Raw genomic sequence first — 18,532 nt, 5'->3', positions numbered from 1 at the left:
AATGTGAATTTATGAAGCCCTCCTTGAAATATTTGAGTTTCATTGTAGATGAAGAGGGTATTTCTGGGCTCAGCTCGTGTCGGCCTATGAAAGGATCCTTAATATCATTCTTTCTAGGTAAAATTAATCTAAAATTACCAGAGAAAAACAAAATTAAGAAAATGTCAGTAAAACTGACTCGCTCACTCTTAAAAAGAAGTGTCGGTATGGCAATAGGGGCGAGTGGGAACACTACCACGAGACATTCACCAATTAGAACTTCCAATCAGAATCCCCACAAGAGAGAGCTGATACCAACGGGCGATGCGGCCGTTACTACTACTACTAGAGGACGCCACGGACAACAGTGCCCCTAGCGGTCATCCTTAATTATTAGCGCCAGCGTTCGGACTCATTTTCTTGCTTGTGCTATTTTCACGAGGATTTATCTCACCATCTATCATGGAACGTTCTGCCATCGCAACGGCTAAGTTAAGTGCCTCATAAGTAATGTTTTACTGTATTTTAATCTTCCAGGAACCAGTATTTTCCTTCTAATAGGTCATATACGGTTTCCCGGTTGTCTCGTGGCGGCGCCATGCTGCCTCGTTAAGAATTCCCGGTCCTCCATACTGGGACTTCTTATACTTATGGGCTTACTATATCACGTTCATCGTTTTTTACATCGAGTTTTAGCTAGGTTAGCCCCTTTACCATTTCTCTTAGTTTGGTATTTAGGGCTATTCTATGTTCCAGCCCAGCATCCCAGCTCTTGCTCTTCATCGGCTATCGCTGGCTCCGAGTAGGCTTCTGTTCCTCGGAACAGTTTGCCTCCTCCTGGGCTTCTTTTTTTTCTACTAAAAGTGTCTTTTCCATCTTTACGATGTAAATTTGGTTCTATTTAGGGTGTTAGGCTAGCCTAGGTGCATGTCCCATGTATTGGTACAGCCTGGTTCACGTGGCCCTACCACGGTTGTGTTGCTTCGCGGCTTAGGCCACTTGCGGTCACGTGTTCCATCGCACCTTCCCCTTCCCCTTCCCTCCCTACCAGGTATAGGGAGGCGCTGGGGGACCCCTTTGGTTGCCATGACAACCTCAGTTGCCTTCCTCCCTCTCTCTCTGAGGAGGCCAGGGGTTCCTCCCAGCGGGGGGTATAGGGCGACCACTATAGGGTACCGGGTCTCGAGCGGGTAGTTGTTGGGACGGGGAGGAGTAGGCCACCCCCCCCTCTCTCTCTCCCGCCGTGTTACGCCGAGACCCTCCCCCCCCCCCTCCCCAGTGGCTCAGCCACCTTCCCTTTCTATAACGAACGGAGCCTTCCGCCGCAGCCGGGGCACCTTTGGTTATAGATTACTGGCTCCGCCAGCGGGCGGGGTGGTCACTACTAGTGGTCGGTTGCTTGCCTACTATATCCTTGCATCTCTCCCCCGAGCTACCGGAAGGAGCTTGCTTCTTACCCGGGCACTCTTCTAGTAGCGGGTGGGGAAAGGTTTGATAATTATTGTTATTGTTAAGGATATACCCTAATTTTACGATGATTTGTATAATTTTATTATTCATATGTATACCATCCCCGCCATTATCCGTCGTGGTTTCATTTTACCACCACACCTGGTTGGATTCTATCTCTTGTCTCCGCCGTAGCCTAGGACAACCAACCATTTTACTACCACACGTATTATGGCGGGGCTCTGGTTTAATCTAACTTTCTCGCTCCGGCACCAGCGGAGCAACTGTTAGGCTGTAAGTGTTCTCCTGATACTTATGTATCTTTCCACTTACAGGCTACCAACTGTCAGGTCCTGGGATGCAACGCGACGTTGTACGACCCCTGCGGCCACGATGAGTGCAGGTCTCACGCTCCATGTGCCACGCCGTACAACGATATGATCGTCTGGCACCCGGAAGCCTGCGCCATCTGCTACGACCTGGCCAGTCAGCTGGTGGAGGGAGTAAGTCGATTATAGACTTTTTTATCGTTTTACTAACAACTCTTAGACATAAGTTTGTTAACCCCATCCCGCCATTAGAAGCTCATTTCGCCTTCCTTTCAGGCTGCTGGTGTGAGGGAGGTCGCCCTTGCAACCCTGAAAGCGTGGGTAGGCGGCTTCGGAAAGAACGCCGCCAAAGGCCAGCCTTACATTTTAGACAAGAAGCTGGCCGTTCAGATCTTCCCCGGGGGCAAGTCAACAGGGTATGTTGACCCCTTATCCGCAGCTCCTCTCATAGCCTCCATCCAGCAAGAGATGCAGCAGTCTTTCGGGGTCGTGGCCACACAGGAGTCGGTCCCGGACGTCGCTACCCTGGACCTTAACATTGAGCCTATGGCGGTAGGTGCGGAGGATTTGTTGGTTGAGGTAGGTGTGTCGGGTGCCCAAGGTCTTTCCTTGGGCGCTCCTGGATCTTCTCCTGTCCCTTCTTCAAGTGCTTCTTTCCAAGGCTTTGTGGGATCTGAGATCCCTACCCGCTCTCCCGCTCTCTCTGTACCCCCAAAGGTGAAGGGACAGAGAGAACCGAAGACCCTAGTTAAGACGACTTCTAAGAAGTCATCTTCGTCTTCTTCAGCTAAGAAGTCTTCGACTTCTTATGCTGACGCGGTGAAGGCCAAGCCGAGCTCTTCTTACTCGAAGAGCTCTAGAAGCAAGTCTTCTAAGGAGAAGGCTCGCGCTCCCGCCGAGCCAATGCCTTCTCCGGCCTCTACCGCATCCACTCCGGTAACGCCGGTTGGAGTAGCGGGACCCAGCACCTTTGATCCCACTGCTTTCTCAGCAGTGGTGATGCAACAGGTGGGTGAGTTGGTCGGCTCTCAAGTCTCCGCCCTGGGGACAAAGTTTGAGCAGATGTTCGCACAACTGTCGAGCACTCTGTCTCAATCGGGCCAGTCCATCCAAGATCTCTCTAACAGAGTTAGAGAGAATGAGGACCGAGTAGCTGGGCTCTCTCAGGTCCCCCTTCCAGTCTCCCCAGTAACAAGTGCTGGTATTTTCCAGCTGCCACCATATGACTCACTACCAGCTTTCTCTATGGAGAACCCATGGAGAGTAGCCGCTTACGCTCCATTTAAGGATGGTATGATCTCTATCCCGGAGTGTGGAACTCGAAGGATTGAGGACTTCGAGTTTTATCCTCCGGGTTTGACGCAGCCTTTAATTGGCTATGCTAGGCTGACCGTAGCGGCGCTTACTAGGGAGGACAAGATCTCTAGGGAGAATGTTCTCTACAGTAGGGATCATGCTCAACGTGAATGGGTTCACTGCCTTGAGGACTGGGAGTGTACAAACACCAAGCTCCAGGCTTACAAGAGTCCTTTCACTATTTTTGCGACGGAAGAGGAGGCTTCTCTTCCGTTCGCTACAAAAATAGTAGAGACGACTCTTCAGGCAGTCCTCAAGGACGAGCCCATGCCACAGCTAAGGGAGGCAGAGTCTACTTCTCCGCTCTTCCCAGCTTTTGGAGAATTGTGGGAGAACTTGCCAGCCACGTTCACGCTTGGTAAGCTCAAACCGGACTGCGCCATGGACCAGTTCGGCGAAAAGCTCCCAAGGCTGCCTGATTCCTTGATTCAGGCGGAGTTCGACGCGCGAACTAGGTTTGGCAGGTCCCTCAATTCGCTGATTATAACAGAGATGGCTGCTCTCTCGTATGGCACGGAACCTTTGTTTAAAATCTTGGCCAAATCCCAGCTTCAGACAGTTCAGACGGATGCTTTCGACTTCTTCCAAGCTAGGAGGAATTGCCGAAAGCACGTTCTGCAGGAGTGCACTATTAGGCACGAGCCTAATAGACTCCTGGCTTCTAGCATGTGGGGAGCGGATCTCTTCCCAGAGTCCGCTGTAAATGAAGTACACCACGAGGCGGCTAGGCTCAACCAGAGCCTTAGAGCTAGGTGGGGTATTTCATCTAAGAGGAAGCAAGAATCCGTCCCCACTGCTGGTAAGAAACCAAAGAAGTCTGGTAAAAGGTTCCAGCCTTACCAGAAACACCAGCAACAGCAGCAATTCGTTCAGGCCGTCCCGGTTACCCAACAGGGACAACCTTCTACTTCTAAGCAGAACCAGCCCATCCTCCTGCTGTCTCCTCAGTCACAACCTTCGACCTCCTACGCACTCTCGCTGGCCTTCAACCCTACGTATGAAGGTCAGGCCTACCCTCCCTTTAATAGACAATCGAGAGGTAGGGCGAGAGGCTACTTTCGCCAGCGTGGCGCAGGGAGGGCGACAAGGAGTAAGCAGTTCAGGGGAGGGCGTGGTGGTCAACCCGCCCATCAACAATGAGGCTCCCCAGGTAGGAGGGAGGCTGTTCCTCTTCCGTCACAGGTGGGGGTTCAGCAATTGGGCACAGAGCATAGTGTCCAAAGGATTGGGTTGGAGTTGGATCAAAGATCCTCCTCCAATCAAATCATTCCGCCAAATACCATCAAAGGAATTGACAGATTATGCGGAGGAACTCCTTCAGAAAGGAGCTATTGCGAGAGTCAAGCATCTAAAATTTCAAGGTCGCTTATTCAGCGTGCCAAAGAAAGGCTCAACAAAAAGAAGGTTAATCTTAGACTTGTCAAAGCTAAACTCTTTCATTCGTTGCGACAAGTTCAAGATGCTTACCCTCTCGCAAGTAAGGACCTTACTTCCTCGTGGAGCCGTCACATGCTCCATCGATCTTACAGACGCATACTATCATATCCCTATAGCCAGACACTTCCGCCCATTCCTAGGATTCAGGCTAGGAAATCAGACATTCTCATTCAAAGTGATGCCCTTCGGTCTGAATGTAGCCCCCAGGGTATTCACGAAAATAGCAGAAGTGGTTGTGCAGCAATTGAGAACTCAGGGAATCATGGTAGCAGCATACCTCGACGATTGGTTGATCTGGGCACCAACAGTCGAGGAATGCCTCAAAGCCACCAAAAAGGTAGTTCACTTTCTGGAACATCTGGGGTTCCAGATAAACAAAACGAAATCCAGACTTACCCCGGAGTCTCGTTTTCAGTGGCTGGGAATCCAATGGGATTTGTCTTCCCACAATCTGTCAATTCCAGTGGCCAAACGGAAGGAAATAGCAAAATCTGTCAGACAATTTCTCAAATGCAAACAAACATCAAGGAGAAGCCAGGAAAGAATCCTAGGGTCCCTTCAGTTTGCTTCGGTGACAGATATCCTCCTGAAAACAAGGCTAAAAGATATAAATCGAGTTTGGCGATCGAGAGCAAACGCCAAATCTCGAGACAAGTTGTCAGTAATTCCACAGATCCTTCGCAATCAACTCCGTCCATGGTCAAAAGTAAAGAACTTAGCCAAGCGGGTACCCCTTCAATATCCCCTTCCAGTGTTAACCATTCACACGGATGCCTCCCTGTCCGGGTGGGGGGATATTCTCAGTTCAAACAGGTTCAGGGGACTTGGTCAGTTCAATTACGCCAGCTCCACATAAACGTTCTGGAAGCAATGGCAGTATTTCTTACCTTGAAGAGACTGCTTCCCCCGAAAAAGTCTCATCTAAGGCTAGTTTTGGACAGTGCAGTGGTAGTTCATTGCATCAACAGAGGAGGGTCCAAATCCAAGCATGTGAACCATGTCATGATAGCCATCTTTGCCCTAGCAAACAAACACAAATGGCATCTGTCCGCCACTCACCTGGCGGGGGTAAGAAATGTGATAGCAGACGCTTTGTCCCGGTCAGTCCCTCTGGAATCAGAATGGTCCCTAGACGACGGGTCATTCCAGTGGATATGCCGGAGAGTCCCAGGTCTCCAAGTAGACCTCTTCGCCTCACAAGCGAACCACAAGCTCCCTTGCTATGTGGCCCCCAACCTGGACCCTCTGGCTTATGCCACGGACGCCCTGTCGTTAGATTGGGATCAGTGGAGAAAAATTTATGTTTTTCCTCCAGTGAATCTCCTTTTGAAAATCTTAAGCAAGGTGAGGACTTTCAAGGGAATAGTAGCTCTGATTGCACCGGACTGGCCCAAGAGCAACTGGTATCCTCTTCTTCTGGAATTGGGTCTCCGACCTCAACGGATTCCCAATCCCAAGCTGTCACAATCAGTACAAATGAGGACTGTGTTCGCTTCTTCAGGAATTCTTCAGACCCTAACTTTATGGACTTCATGAAGTTTGCGGCTAATAAAGATGCTAATATTGATCCACAAAATATCCTCTTCCTAGAATCAGATAAGAGAGAGTCAACTATTAGACAATATGACTCAGCTGTTAAAAAATTAGCATCCTTCCTGAAAGAATCAAACACTACAACCATGACAGTTAATCTAGCTATATCCTTTTTCAGATCCTTGTTTGAAAAAGGTTTAGCAGCTAGCACTATTACTACTCATAAATCGGCTTTGAAGAAGATCTTTCAGTTAGGTTTTCAGATAGATCTGACTGAATCTTATTTCACGTCTATTCCTAAAGCCTGTGCTAGACTTAGACCTTCTCAAAGGCCTACTACAGTCTCATGGTTCTTAAATGATGTCCTCAAACTAGCTTCAGATACTGACAACTCGTCTTGTACATTCATATTGCTTCTTAGAAAGACATTATTCTTATTAAGCCTAGCTTCAGGAGCTAGAATTTCAGAACTGTCGGCTCTATCCAGAGATGCGGGTCATGTGGAATTCCTCCCCTCAGGAGAAGTTCTGCTTGCTCCGGATCGTAGTTTTTTGGCTAAAAATGAGGATCCTCTTGCAAGGTGGGCTCCTTGGAAAGTCATCCCACTTCCGCAAGACCCTTCTCTTTGCCCAGTATCAACTTTAAGAGCCTTTCTATCTCGTACATCCTCAAGATCCTCAGGTTCTCTCTTCATGAGGGAAAAAGGTGGTACTTTGTCAGTAAAAGGTATTAGACAACAAATCCTTTACTTCATTAAACAAGCCAATCCTGATTCATTCCCAAAAGCACATGACATCAGGGGAGTAGCCACCTCAATTAATTACTTTCAACATATGAACTTTGAGGATCTTAAAAAAAGTATACTGGATGGAAATCTCCGACAGTCTTTAAACATTGTTTCTCCTGATACTGTATAGTAGTCGTAGTACAGATCCAGGTCTCCTTTCTACCTACCTCATCCAACATGCCTCACCCTATCGCCATGCTACTCGGATATCCTAGCCTTAGCCGCTGAAATCATATTAGTGGATTGTCCCTTATTTTTTTTGCTAGGGACATCCACACTTTGTACTGATAATGTACTTCAGTGTACCTACCCTTATTTTTATGCTAGGGTAGGACACAATGTGTTTGTATATTTTGTAAATAAGTTATCTAAGTAAATCTATTTTGTTAAAATTACACTGCATTATTATAATTTACTGTTTATTTACTGGACAATTTTTAAGTAACTTTACATTACTAACTTTCTTTTATGTTACTGTTTAGTATAAGTTAGACTTAAGTACTTAGTTTATATGCTGTAATTGATTTACTTATATTATATCCCTCATTTTACAACTGCTTTTCATTTGTCCTTTTTTCCCATCTTGTCTGTTTCTCTGGTACTCTTTCATAGGCCGACACGAGCTGAGCCCAGAAAAGGGATTTTGACGAAGGAAAAATCTATTTCTGGGTGATTGGCTCGTGTCGCCCTATGAAAGGATCCTTAATATCATTCTTTCTAGGTAAAATTAATCTAAAATTACCAGAGAAAAACAAAATTAAGAAAATGTCAGTAAAACTGACTCGCTCACTCTTAAAAAGAAGTGTCGGTATGGCAATAGGGGCGAGTGGGAACACTACCACGAGACATTCACCAATTAGAACTTCCAATCAGAATCCCCACAAGAGAGAGCTGATACCAACGGGCGATGCGGCCTTTACTACTACTACTAGAGGACGCCACGGACAACAGCGCCCCTAGCGGACATCCTTAATCTAAAAACATCTTGTCCTGCAGGGGGGGGTAAACAATACAGGGTGGGTTTCATAGGGCGACACGAGCCAATCACCCAGAAATAGATTTTTCCTTCGTCAAAATCCCTTTCATATGACGGAGGATGCCATTGCAGCAGTCACGGAGGCACCAAGGCCAGAATCAAGGTCTGAAATGCAATCCTTCCTGGGGCTGGTAAACCATTACCGTCGCTATGTGCCAAATCTCTCATCAGTCGCAGCGCCTCTCACGGAATTACTGCATAAAGACAGAAAATGGCATTGGTCACTAGTGTGTGAAAGAGCTTTTTCCGAGATTAAAAAAATGCTGACCACTGAAACAGGAGTATTAGTGCACTATGATTTGAGTAAAAAACCGTGTACGTGTAAACGGTGCGTTGGCAGTAGATGCATCACCCAAAGGACTTGGAGCAGTGCTTTCCCATATCACCAGTAACGGAGAAAGACCAATTGCTTATGCATCAAGAATGTTAACACCCACTGAACGTAACTATTCCCAAATTGAGCGTGAGGGTTTGGCAATCATCTTTGGACTACGGAAGTTTCATCAATATTTATATGGTCGTAAATTCACCCTTATTACAGATAACAAACCACTGTCATACATTCTGGGACCCAAGAAGGGCATTCCAGTCCTTGCAGCTGCAAGAATACAACGCTGGGCTATACAGTTAGCAGCTTATGATTATGACATTGAATTACGTCGTTCAAGTGACAATGGAAATGCTGATGCACTCTCACGGTTGCCTTTACCAGATTGTGACTCCGATGCATCAGATAAGCATGTACTCTGGACACAAGAAGCAACTGCATTTAACATGCACCAGGTGAACTCTCTTTCTGTAACTGCGAAATCTGTTGCAAGGGAAACTTTGCATGATGCTGTACTGGCTAGAGCTTTATATTATACACGAAATGGATGGCCAGACTCTGAGGACATAGCACAGGAATTGAAACCCTTCCATAGCCGTCAGCGTGAGTTTTCAATTGAAGAGGGATGTCTTCTATGGGGTGCCAGGGTGGTAATACCGTCGAGATATAGGATTCAAATCTTAGAAGAGCTACATGGTGGTCATCCGGGGATTGTTCGGATGAAAGGATTAGCTCGCTTGCATGTGTGGTGGCCGAATATCGATCAAGATATTGAAAACACTGTGCAAGGTTGCTCTGCTTGTCAGGCTACTCAGCCAATGCCGACTCGTGCTGAGGGTAATCCATGGAAATGGCCTTCTGGTCCGTGGAAAAGAGTACATGTTGATTTTGCAGGACCATTCCTGGGACAAATGTACCTCATTATGATTGACGCATATTCAAAATGGCCAGAAGTACACCCAATGAAATCAGTTACAACTATGAATACCATCGAGATCATGCGGCGGGTATTTGCTCAGCATGGGGTTTGTGTAGAGCTCGTGCTGATATGGAAGACAGTTTGTGGCTGAGGAATTTAAAGAGTTCATGACCCAAAATGGTGTAAAGCATATACTGATACCCGCTTATCACCCAAGCAGTAATGGGCAGGCCGAAAATACAGTAAGAACATTCAAACAAGGAATGAAAAGGGCGATGAGAACATTGCAATCGTGTAATACATCTTTAAATACCAAGTTGTGCCAATTTCTACTGACTTACCGAACTACACCTCACTGTACAACAAAACGCACGCCTGCAGAGCTCATGGGTCGGCAGTTACGCACACGCCTTGATTTACTACACCCAGATGCATCTCAGCGAATTGAAAGAAAAGCCTCAGAGAACGAGAAACCAATGAGGGAACTCGATATAGGGGACGTGGTACTGGTTCGGGATTATCGTCAAAATACCAAGAAGGGCATATGGACTCGAGGAGTTGTGGTTCTTAAATTGGGTCCATGCACATACAATGTACAAGTGGACGGTAACTTAATATGGAAGAGGCATATTGATCAAATGAGACTGATCTCCAATGATTCTCAAGATAACAAAAATGAACTTTTAGCACGTGATTCTTCAGAGTTGGTCAGCTATCCAGACCCGTCATTACCAAAAGAGTTCATAAATACTCGTGAAGAGTTAGGCGATGCAGTTGCAGGTGCAGAGAAGAATGAAATCCCAAATGTAGAAGAAAAGGAGGCGGCAGCTGCAGAAGAACTATCCAGAAATGAAAATGGTAAAACTTCTGATGGCTCACCTGATAGATCGATATCTGAATTACCAAAACTTCGAAGGTCTACCAGACAAAGTAGACCACCTGACTATTTTAGAATGTAAAATAATTAATAGTATTATGTATGTTTTTGTATTATTTATTCAATGCTATGCCACCATTTTATTATTGATTGCTTTATCCTTTTATTTGCTTTAATTTTTCATTCTTTTTCCCGAGGGGAAAAGGTGTTAGGTATTTATGTTTATAACTACCTATTACCAGAGGTTATATTTGTGTTTACAGATACTTACTACTCATTAAGTATAACTACCCTGTTAACTATCTTGTCTTCTTTTAAACTGTATATCATTATAAGTTAGTCTTAAAAATAAAGTCATTCAGAAAGGATCTATCTGAGTTTCGTGTCCATCCAAATATACTTCACAAACCAAAGGAAGAAATGGACAAGAGAAGAAAAAACGGAAATATGGAGATGCTACATCAGAAGCAACCTGACGGAGAGAGGATATAGAAGAAGGTTGGTCAACATCTGGAATGAGAGGAATAACAACCCCCAAACAGAACAGAGACTGGCAGACCAAGTAAGGAATATAAAGAAAAAGAACTGGCTCTCCCCAACAGAAAGAGAAGAACTGGAAAGGGAAATGTCACACGACAACGAATTACATGAAGACGAACTGATAAGACGATGCCACAGAAGACGACAGGGATGATGAGGTATCAAACAACGACACACAAAGAAACACCGACGAAGTAAGAGAGAGGACGGAATGGGTAGAAAAGATTAGACAATGGATGGAGCCAGATACAGAGAGAACAAAGATCCCCTCCGCGAAAGCCTACAACGCCAAGAAATTAAGGGAGAAAACATGTGAGGTCAATGAAATAATGGGCATAATACACACCACCAGTATCACAGAAACAAATAACTTGGCATATGCAGGAGCAAGATTAGTAGCAGAATTGATGGGGATATGAACACCAACACCGCCAGCACAACCAACCCAACAGAAACCAAAACAGCAACCCCCTAGGAAAAGGCGCCTGGAAAAGCAAATCAAGGTGATGAGATCTGACTTGAGTAAACTGAAAGAGATGGCAGAAAAAAAAGGCTAAGCAAGAAAACAAGGGAGGAACTCAACGAGAAATACAAAGTACAAGAGAGGGGACTAAACAACACAATAGAAGATGTAAAACAGAGGCTTAAGGCCATAGCACATAAGATCCAACAGTACATGAACAGGAATAAGGGATACCAACAGAACAAACTATTCGGAACTAACCAGAAAAGACTATACAGCCAACTAAGAGGGGAGGACAACCACCAAGAAATTCCTGAAGCCGAACCAAGTAAGAGACTCTGGGAAAACATATGGAGCAATCCGGTATCACACAACAAACATGCAACATGGCTCCAGGAAGTCAAGGAAGAAGAAACAAGGAGAATAAAAACAAAGATTCACAGAGATCACGACAGACACAGTCAGACACCAACTAAAGAAAATGCCAAACTGGAAAGCCGCAGGTCCCGATGAAGTCCATGGATACTGGCTCAAAAACTTCAAGGTCTTACACCCACGAATAACAGAACAACTCCAGCATTGTATCTCAAATCACCATGCACCCAAATGGATGACCACAGGAAGGACATCCTTAGTACAAAAAGACAAGAGTAAGGGAAATATAGCCAGTAACTACAGGCCTCTCACCTGCCTACCAATAATGTGGAAGTTACTAACAGGTATCATCAGTGAAAGGCTATACAACTACCTAGAGGAGACAAACACCATCCCCCACCAACAGAAAGGCTGCAGAAGGAAGTGTAGGGGCACAAAAGACCAGCTCCTGATAAATAAAATGGTAATGAAGAACAGTAGGAGAAGGAAAACCAACCTAAGCATGGCATGGATAGACTATAAGAAAGCCTTCGACATGATACCACACACATGGCTAATAGAATGCCTGAAAATATATGGGGCAGAGGAAAATACCATCAGCTTCCTCAAAAATACAATGCGCAACTGGAATACAATACTTACAAGCTCTGGAATAAGACTACCAGAGGTTAATATCAGGAGAGGGATCTTCCAGGGAGACTCACTGTCCCCAATACTCTTTGTAGTAGCCATGATTCCCATGACAAAAGTACTACAGAAGATGGATGCCAGGTACCAACTCAAGAAAAGAGGCAACAGAATTAACCATCTGATGTTCAAGGACGACATCAAGCTGTATGGTAAGAGCATCAAGGAAATAGATACCCTAATCTAGACTGTAAGGATTGTATCTGGGGACATCAGGATGGAGTTTGGAATAGAAAAATGTGCATTAGTCAACATACAAAAGGGCAAAGTAACAAGAACTAAAGGGATAAAGCTACCAGATGGGAGCAACATCAAAAACATAGATGAGACTGGATTCAAATACCTGGGAATAATGGAAGGAGGGGATATAAAACACCAAGAGATGAAGGACACGATCAGGAAAGAATATATGTAGAGACTTAAGGCGATACTCAAGTCAAAACTCAACGCCGGAAATATTATAAAAGCCATAAACACATGGGCAGTGCCAGTAATCAGATACAGCGCAGGAATAGTGGAATGGACGAAGGCAGAACTCCGCAGCATAGATCAGAAAACCAGGAAACATATGACAATACAAAAAGCACTACACCCAAGAGCAAATACGGACAGACTATACATAACACGAAAGGAAGGAGGGAGAGGACTACTAAGTATAGAGGACTGCGTCAACATCGAGAACAGAGCACTGGGGCAATATCTGAAAACCAGTGAAGACGAGTGGCTAAAGAGTGCATGGGAAGAGGGACTAATAAAAGTAGACGAAGACCCAGGAATATACAGAGACAGGAGAATGACAAACAGAACAGAGGACTGGCACAACAAACCAATGCACAGACAATACATGAGACAGACTAAAGATCTAGCCAGCGATGACACGTGTCAATGGCTACAGAGGGGAGAGCTAAAGAAGGAAACTGAAGGAATGATAACAGCGGCACAAGATCAGGCCCTAAGAACCAGATACTATGTTCAAAGAACGATAGATGGAAATAACATCTCTCCCATATGTAGGAAGTGCAATACGAAAAATGAAACCATAAACCACATAGCAAGAGAATGTCCGGCACTTGCACAGAACCAGTACAAAAAGAGGCATGATTCAGTGGCAAAAGCCCTCCACTGGAGCCTGTGCAAGAAACATCAGCTACCTTGCAGCAATAAGTGGTACGAGCACCAACCTGAAAGAGTGATAGAAAACGATCAGGCAAAGATCTTCTGGGAATATGGTATCAGAACAGATAGGGTGATACGTGCAAATAGACCAGACGTGACGTTGATTGACAAAATCAAGAAGAAAGTATCACTCATAGATTTCGCAACACCATGGGACACCAGAGTTGAAGAGAAAGAGAGGGAAAAAATGGATAAGTATCAAGATCTGAAAATAGAAATAAGAAGGATATGGGATATGCCAGTGGAAATTGTACCCATAATCATAGGAACACTAGGCACGATCCGAAGATCCCTGAAAAGGAATCTAGAAAACTAGAGGCTGAAGTAGCTCCAGGACTCATGCAGAGAGTGTGATCCTAGAAACGGCACACATAGTAAGAAAAGTGATGGACTCCTAAGGAGGCAGGATGCAACCCGGAACCCCACACTATATATACCACCCAGTCGAATTGGAGGACTGTGATAGAGCAAAAAAAAAAAAAAAAAATAATAATAATAATAATAATAATAATAATATATGGCGCCATGGCAGAGTGGGTTAGGTCGTCAATGGACTGATTAAGCAACATTGGAGCTGGTCAGTTGTTGGATGGGTGACCACTCTCCTTGGCATTGATTCCCTGGGAAAGGATCTTTACCATAATTTCCTCAGTCTACTCAGCTGTAAATGAGTACCTATTCCCGATGGGGTAGGGTCCAGCTATGGGTTAAATAGCAAAACTCAGCAATAAGGGAAAGAAATGAAGGATTAAACGACAACGACGTAAATGGAATCTCTGGCAACAGAGGAACTTCGTCCAGCCAGGTATTCAGCCCAATTGAAGGGAAAGACGGTCAGGTACTTGGAGGTTGTCATCCAGCAACTGACCACCACAACAACAGTAACCAACAACCAGAGACTGGAGCTACAGAAGCAAAGCAGAGGAACAAATGAACAAGAAAAGAAAATAAGGAAATATGGAGCTGCTACATCAAAAGCAACCCGATGGAGAGAGGATATAGAAGAAGGTTGGTCGACATCTGGAATGAGAGGAATAACACCCCCCAAACAGAGCAGAGGCTGGCAGACCAAGTAAGGAACATAAAGAAAAAGAACTGGTTCTCCCCAACAGAAAGAGAGGAACTGGAAAGGGAAATGACACATGGCAACGAATTATAAGATGACGAACTGAGAGACGATACCACAGAAGACGACAGGGATGATGAGGTATCAAACAACGACACACAAAGAAACACTGACGAAGTAACAGAGAGAATGGAATGGGTAGAAAAGATCAGACAATGGATGGAGCCAGATAGAGAGAGAACAAAGATTAGAAAAGATCAGACAATGGATGGAGCCAGATACAGAGAGAACAAAGATCCCCTCCATGAATGCCTAAAACACCAAGAAATTAAGGGAGAAAACAAGTGAGATCAATGAAATAATGAGAATAATACACACCACCAGTATCACAGAAACAAATAACTTGGCATATGCAGGAGCAATATTAGTAGCAGAACTAATGGGGATATGAACACCAACACCACCAGCACAACCAACCCAACAGAAACCAAAAAAGCAACCACCTTGGAAAAGGTGCCTGGAAAAGCAAATCATGGTGATGAGATCTGACTTGAGTAAACTGAAAGAGATGTCACAACACAATAGAGGATGTAAAACAGAGGTTTAAGACCAAAGCACAAAAGATCCAAAGGTACATGAACAGGAATAAGTGATACCAACAGAACAAACTATTAGGAACCAACCAGAAAAGACTATAAGCCAGCTAAGAGGGGAAGACAACCACCAAGAAATTACTGAAGCTGAATCATGTGAGAGACTCTGGGAAAACATATGGAGCAATCCAGTATCACACAACACCAGGAGTCAAAGTCAAGGCAGAAGAAACAGGGAGAATAAAACTAAGATTCACTGAGATCACAACAGACACAATCAGACACCAGCTAAAGAAAATGCCCAACTGGAAAGCCCCAGGTCCCAATGAAGTCCATGGATACTGGCTCAAAAACTTTGAGGCCTTCCACCCTCGAATACCAGAACAACTCCAGCATTGTATCACAAACCACCATGCGTCTAAATGGATGACCACAGGAAGAACATCCTTAGTGGAGAAAGATAAGAGTAAGGGAAATATAGCCAGTAACTTCAGGCCTATCACCTGCCTATCAATAATGTGGAAGTTACTAACAGGTATCATCAGTGAAAGGCTATACAACTACCTAGAGGATACAAACACCATCCCCCACCAACAGAAAGGCTGCAGAAGGAAGTGTAGGGACACAAAAGACCAGCTCCTGATAGACAAAATGGTAACGTAGAACAGTAGGAGAAGGAAAACCAACCTAAGCATGGCATGGATTGACTATAACAAAGCCTTCGACATGATACCACACACATGGCTAATAGAATGCCTGAAAATATATGGGGCAGAGGAAAACAACATCAGCTTCCTCAAAAATACAATGGTCAACTGGAATACAATACTTATAAGCTCTGGAATAAGACTACCAGAGGTTAATATCAGGAGAGGGATCTTCTGGGGCGACTCACTGTCCCCACTACTCTTCATAGTAGCCATGATTCCCATGACAAAAGTACTACAGAAGATGGATGCTGGGTACCAACTCTAGAAAAGAGGCAACAGAATTAACCATCTGATGTTCATGGATAACATCAAGCTGTATGGTAAGAGCATCAAATAAATAGATACCCTTATGTAGACTGTAAGGATTGTATCTGGGGACATCAGGATGGAGTTTGGAATAGAAAAATGTGCCTTAGTCAACATACAAAAGGGAAAAGTAACAAAGACTGAAGGGATAAAGCTACCAGACGGGAGCAACATCAAACACATAGATGAGACAGGATACAAATACCTGGGAATAATGGAAGGAGGGGATATAAAACACCATGAGATGAAGGACACGATCAGGAAAGAATATATGCAGAGACTCAAGGCAATACTCAAGTCAAAACTCAATGCCGGAAATATGATAAAAGCCATAAACACATGGGCACTGCCAGTAATCAGATACAGCGCAGGAATAGTGGAAAGGATGAAGACAGAACCCTGCAGCATAGACCAGAAAGATAGGAAACTTATGACAATACACAAAGCATTACACCCAAGAGCAAATATGGACAGCCTATACATAACACAAAAGGAAGGGGGGAAAGAACTACTAAGTGTAGAGGACTGCGTCAACATCAAGAACAGAGCACTGGGGCAATATCTGAAAACCAGTGGAGACGAGTGGCTTAAGAGAGCATGGGAAGAAGGACTGGTAAAAGTAGACGAAGACCCAAAAATATACAATGACAGGAAAGTGACAAACAGAACAGAGGAATGGCACGACAAACCAATGCATGGACAATACATGAGACAGACTAAAGAACTAGCCAGCGATGAAACATGGCAATGGCTACAGAGGGGAAAGCTCAAGAAGGAAACTGAAGGAATGATAACTGCAGCACAAGATCAGGCATTAAGAACCAGATATGTTCAAAGCACGATAGATGGAAATAACATCTCTCCCATATTTAGGAAGTGCAATATGAAAAATGAGACCATAAACCACATAGCAAGAGAATGTCCGGCACTTGCACAAAACCAGTACAAAAAGAGGCATGATTCAGTGGCAAAAACCCTCTACTGGAGCCTGTGCAAGAAACGCCAGCTGAAGGAATGATAGAAAACGATAAGGCAAAGATACTCTGGGACTATGGTATCAGAACAGATAGGGTGGAACGTGTAAATAGACCAGATGTGACGTTGATTGACAAAATCAAGAAGAAAGTATCACTCATTGATGTCGCAATACCATGGGACAACAAAGTTGAAGAGAAAGAAAGGGAAAAAATGGATAAGTATCAAGACCTGAAAATAGAAATAAGAAGGATATGGGATATGCCAGTGGAAATTGTACCCATGATCATAGGAACACTAGGCACAATCCCAAGATCCCTGAAAAGGAATCTGGAAAAACTAGAGGCTGAAGTAGCTCCAGGACTCCTGCAGAAGTGTGTGATCCTAGAAATGGCGCACATAGTAAGAAAAGTGATAGACTCCCAAGGATGCAACCCAGATCCCCACACTATAAATACCACCCAGCCAAATTGGAGGACTGTGAGTGACACCCCCCCCACCCCCCACAAAAAAAAAATAATAACAACTTAAATTCATTTAATAAAAGAAGCTACACCATACCTCAAAATCTTCTTCATAATACTCCTCTTCAACATCAGGTTCTTCGGTACCGTTTTCGTTAGACACCCCAACATTGTTGTCAACCTCAAGTTGTTCTTCAGTTTCTTCAATAACCTCTGTTTCTATATCACCATTAACATTAGCTATATCACTGTGTGAAACAAGGGAAGCAGGTACATCCATAGAGTTCTGATACTGCAAATCAGCAGGGAATGTTTCATCAAGAAAATCAACTGGAGATACACTGTCGTCAATCATAGCTTCATCTTCATCATCCTGTAGACCCTCTTCAGGCACCTCATCAACCTCTACCATCTTGGATGATATGGATTCCTCAACTTCAGCTTCATCACCACTCAAGTCTCTGGGAGTTGAGAGGGAAATTCCTGGAATAAAATAATAAAGCTAAGTATAATAAAATAATTTATTATCCACTGTCATAATATAATTCATATTATAATGAAGCTTAAAAATCCCTTAAATAATATTTACTCCCAGTCTGTGCCAAACTTTACTTCCAAGCAGCAAATAAAAATAAAATATGATAACTAAACATGGTTTTGCCATAATTAAAATTCAAAATCTGAATAATTATTCTTAATGATCTTTCAAACATATTCTTTCAAATTTTACTTGAGACAGGATACAAATGATAGCAACTGATCTGTCTGTAAATGAAACATGATAAAAAAATTGGATTCTTTATAAAAACAAAACTTATTTTCCATATAAACGCATCCCTTTCATACAGACCAGATTTGTAGTCTTCAAAAGTCCTGAACAGTGCAGTCTTTTGTCTATCACACAAATTTTCACATTAGTCAACTACCTCACTATTCTTGAAGTCTGAATGAATGTACTGTGTCTGATAAGAAAATTCTGACTGATGGGTTTATATGTCCATACTCTTCAGGCACAGGATGAACCACAAGGCTGAGATGGAAAGACATCTCTCGTTTCTGAGAAAGATCAGAAAATCCGTTATCCACTGACTGAAGTTCTGAGTGGAGAGAAACCCTGCCGGAGACAGGTCTGGGAACCCCTCTGCCT

The 18,532-nt window shown here is 44.1% G+C and overlaps 1 protein-coding gene across 3 annotated transcripts in view; it reads right to left on the bottom strand.

Annotated features, from left to right (window-relative positions):
* Nucleotides 1–18,532, bottom strand: part of LOC135216300 (cytoplasmic dynein 2 intermediate chain 1-like) — a 404,990-nt gene that overhangs the window by 215,074 nt on the left and 171,384 nt on the right. For all 3 annotated transcript variants that reach the window (XR_010314849.1, XM_064251471.1, XM_064251472.1), the window contains exon 6: nucleotides 17,483–17,868. Coding sequence is in view for 2 of the 3 variants with exons in the window: in XM_064251471.1 (XP_064107541.1) it covers nucleotides 17,483–17,868 (386 nt within the window). In the remaining variant the exon portion in view is untranslated. The remainder of the gene's footprint in view (nucleotides 1–17,482; nucleotides 17,869–18,532) is intronic.

The sequence above is a fragment of the Macrobrachium nipponense genome, chromosome 6 (genome assembly GCF_015104395.2).
Source record: "Macrobrachium nipponense isolate FS-2020 chromosome 6, ASM1510439v2, whole genome shotgun sequence".
NCBI lineage: Eukaryota > Metazoa > Arthropoda > Malacostraca > Decapoda > Palaemonidae > Macrobrachium > Macrobrachium nipponense.
This window is presented reverse-complemented; position numbering and strand designations above follow the sequence as displayed.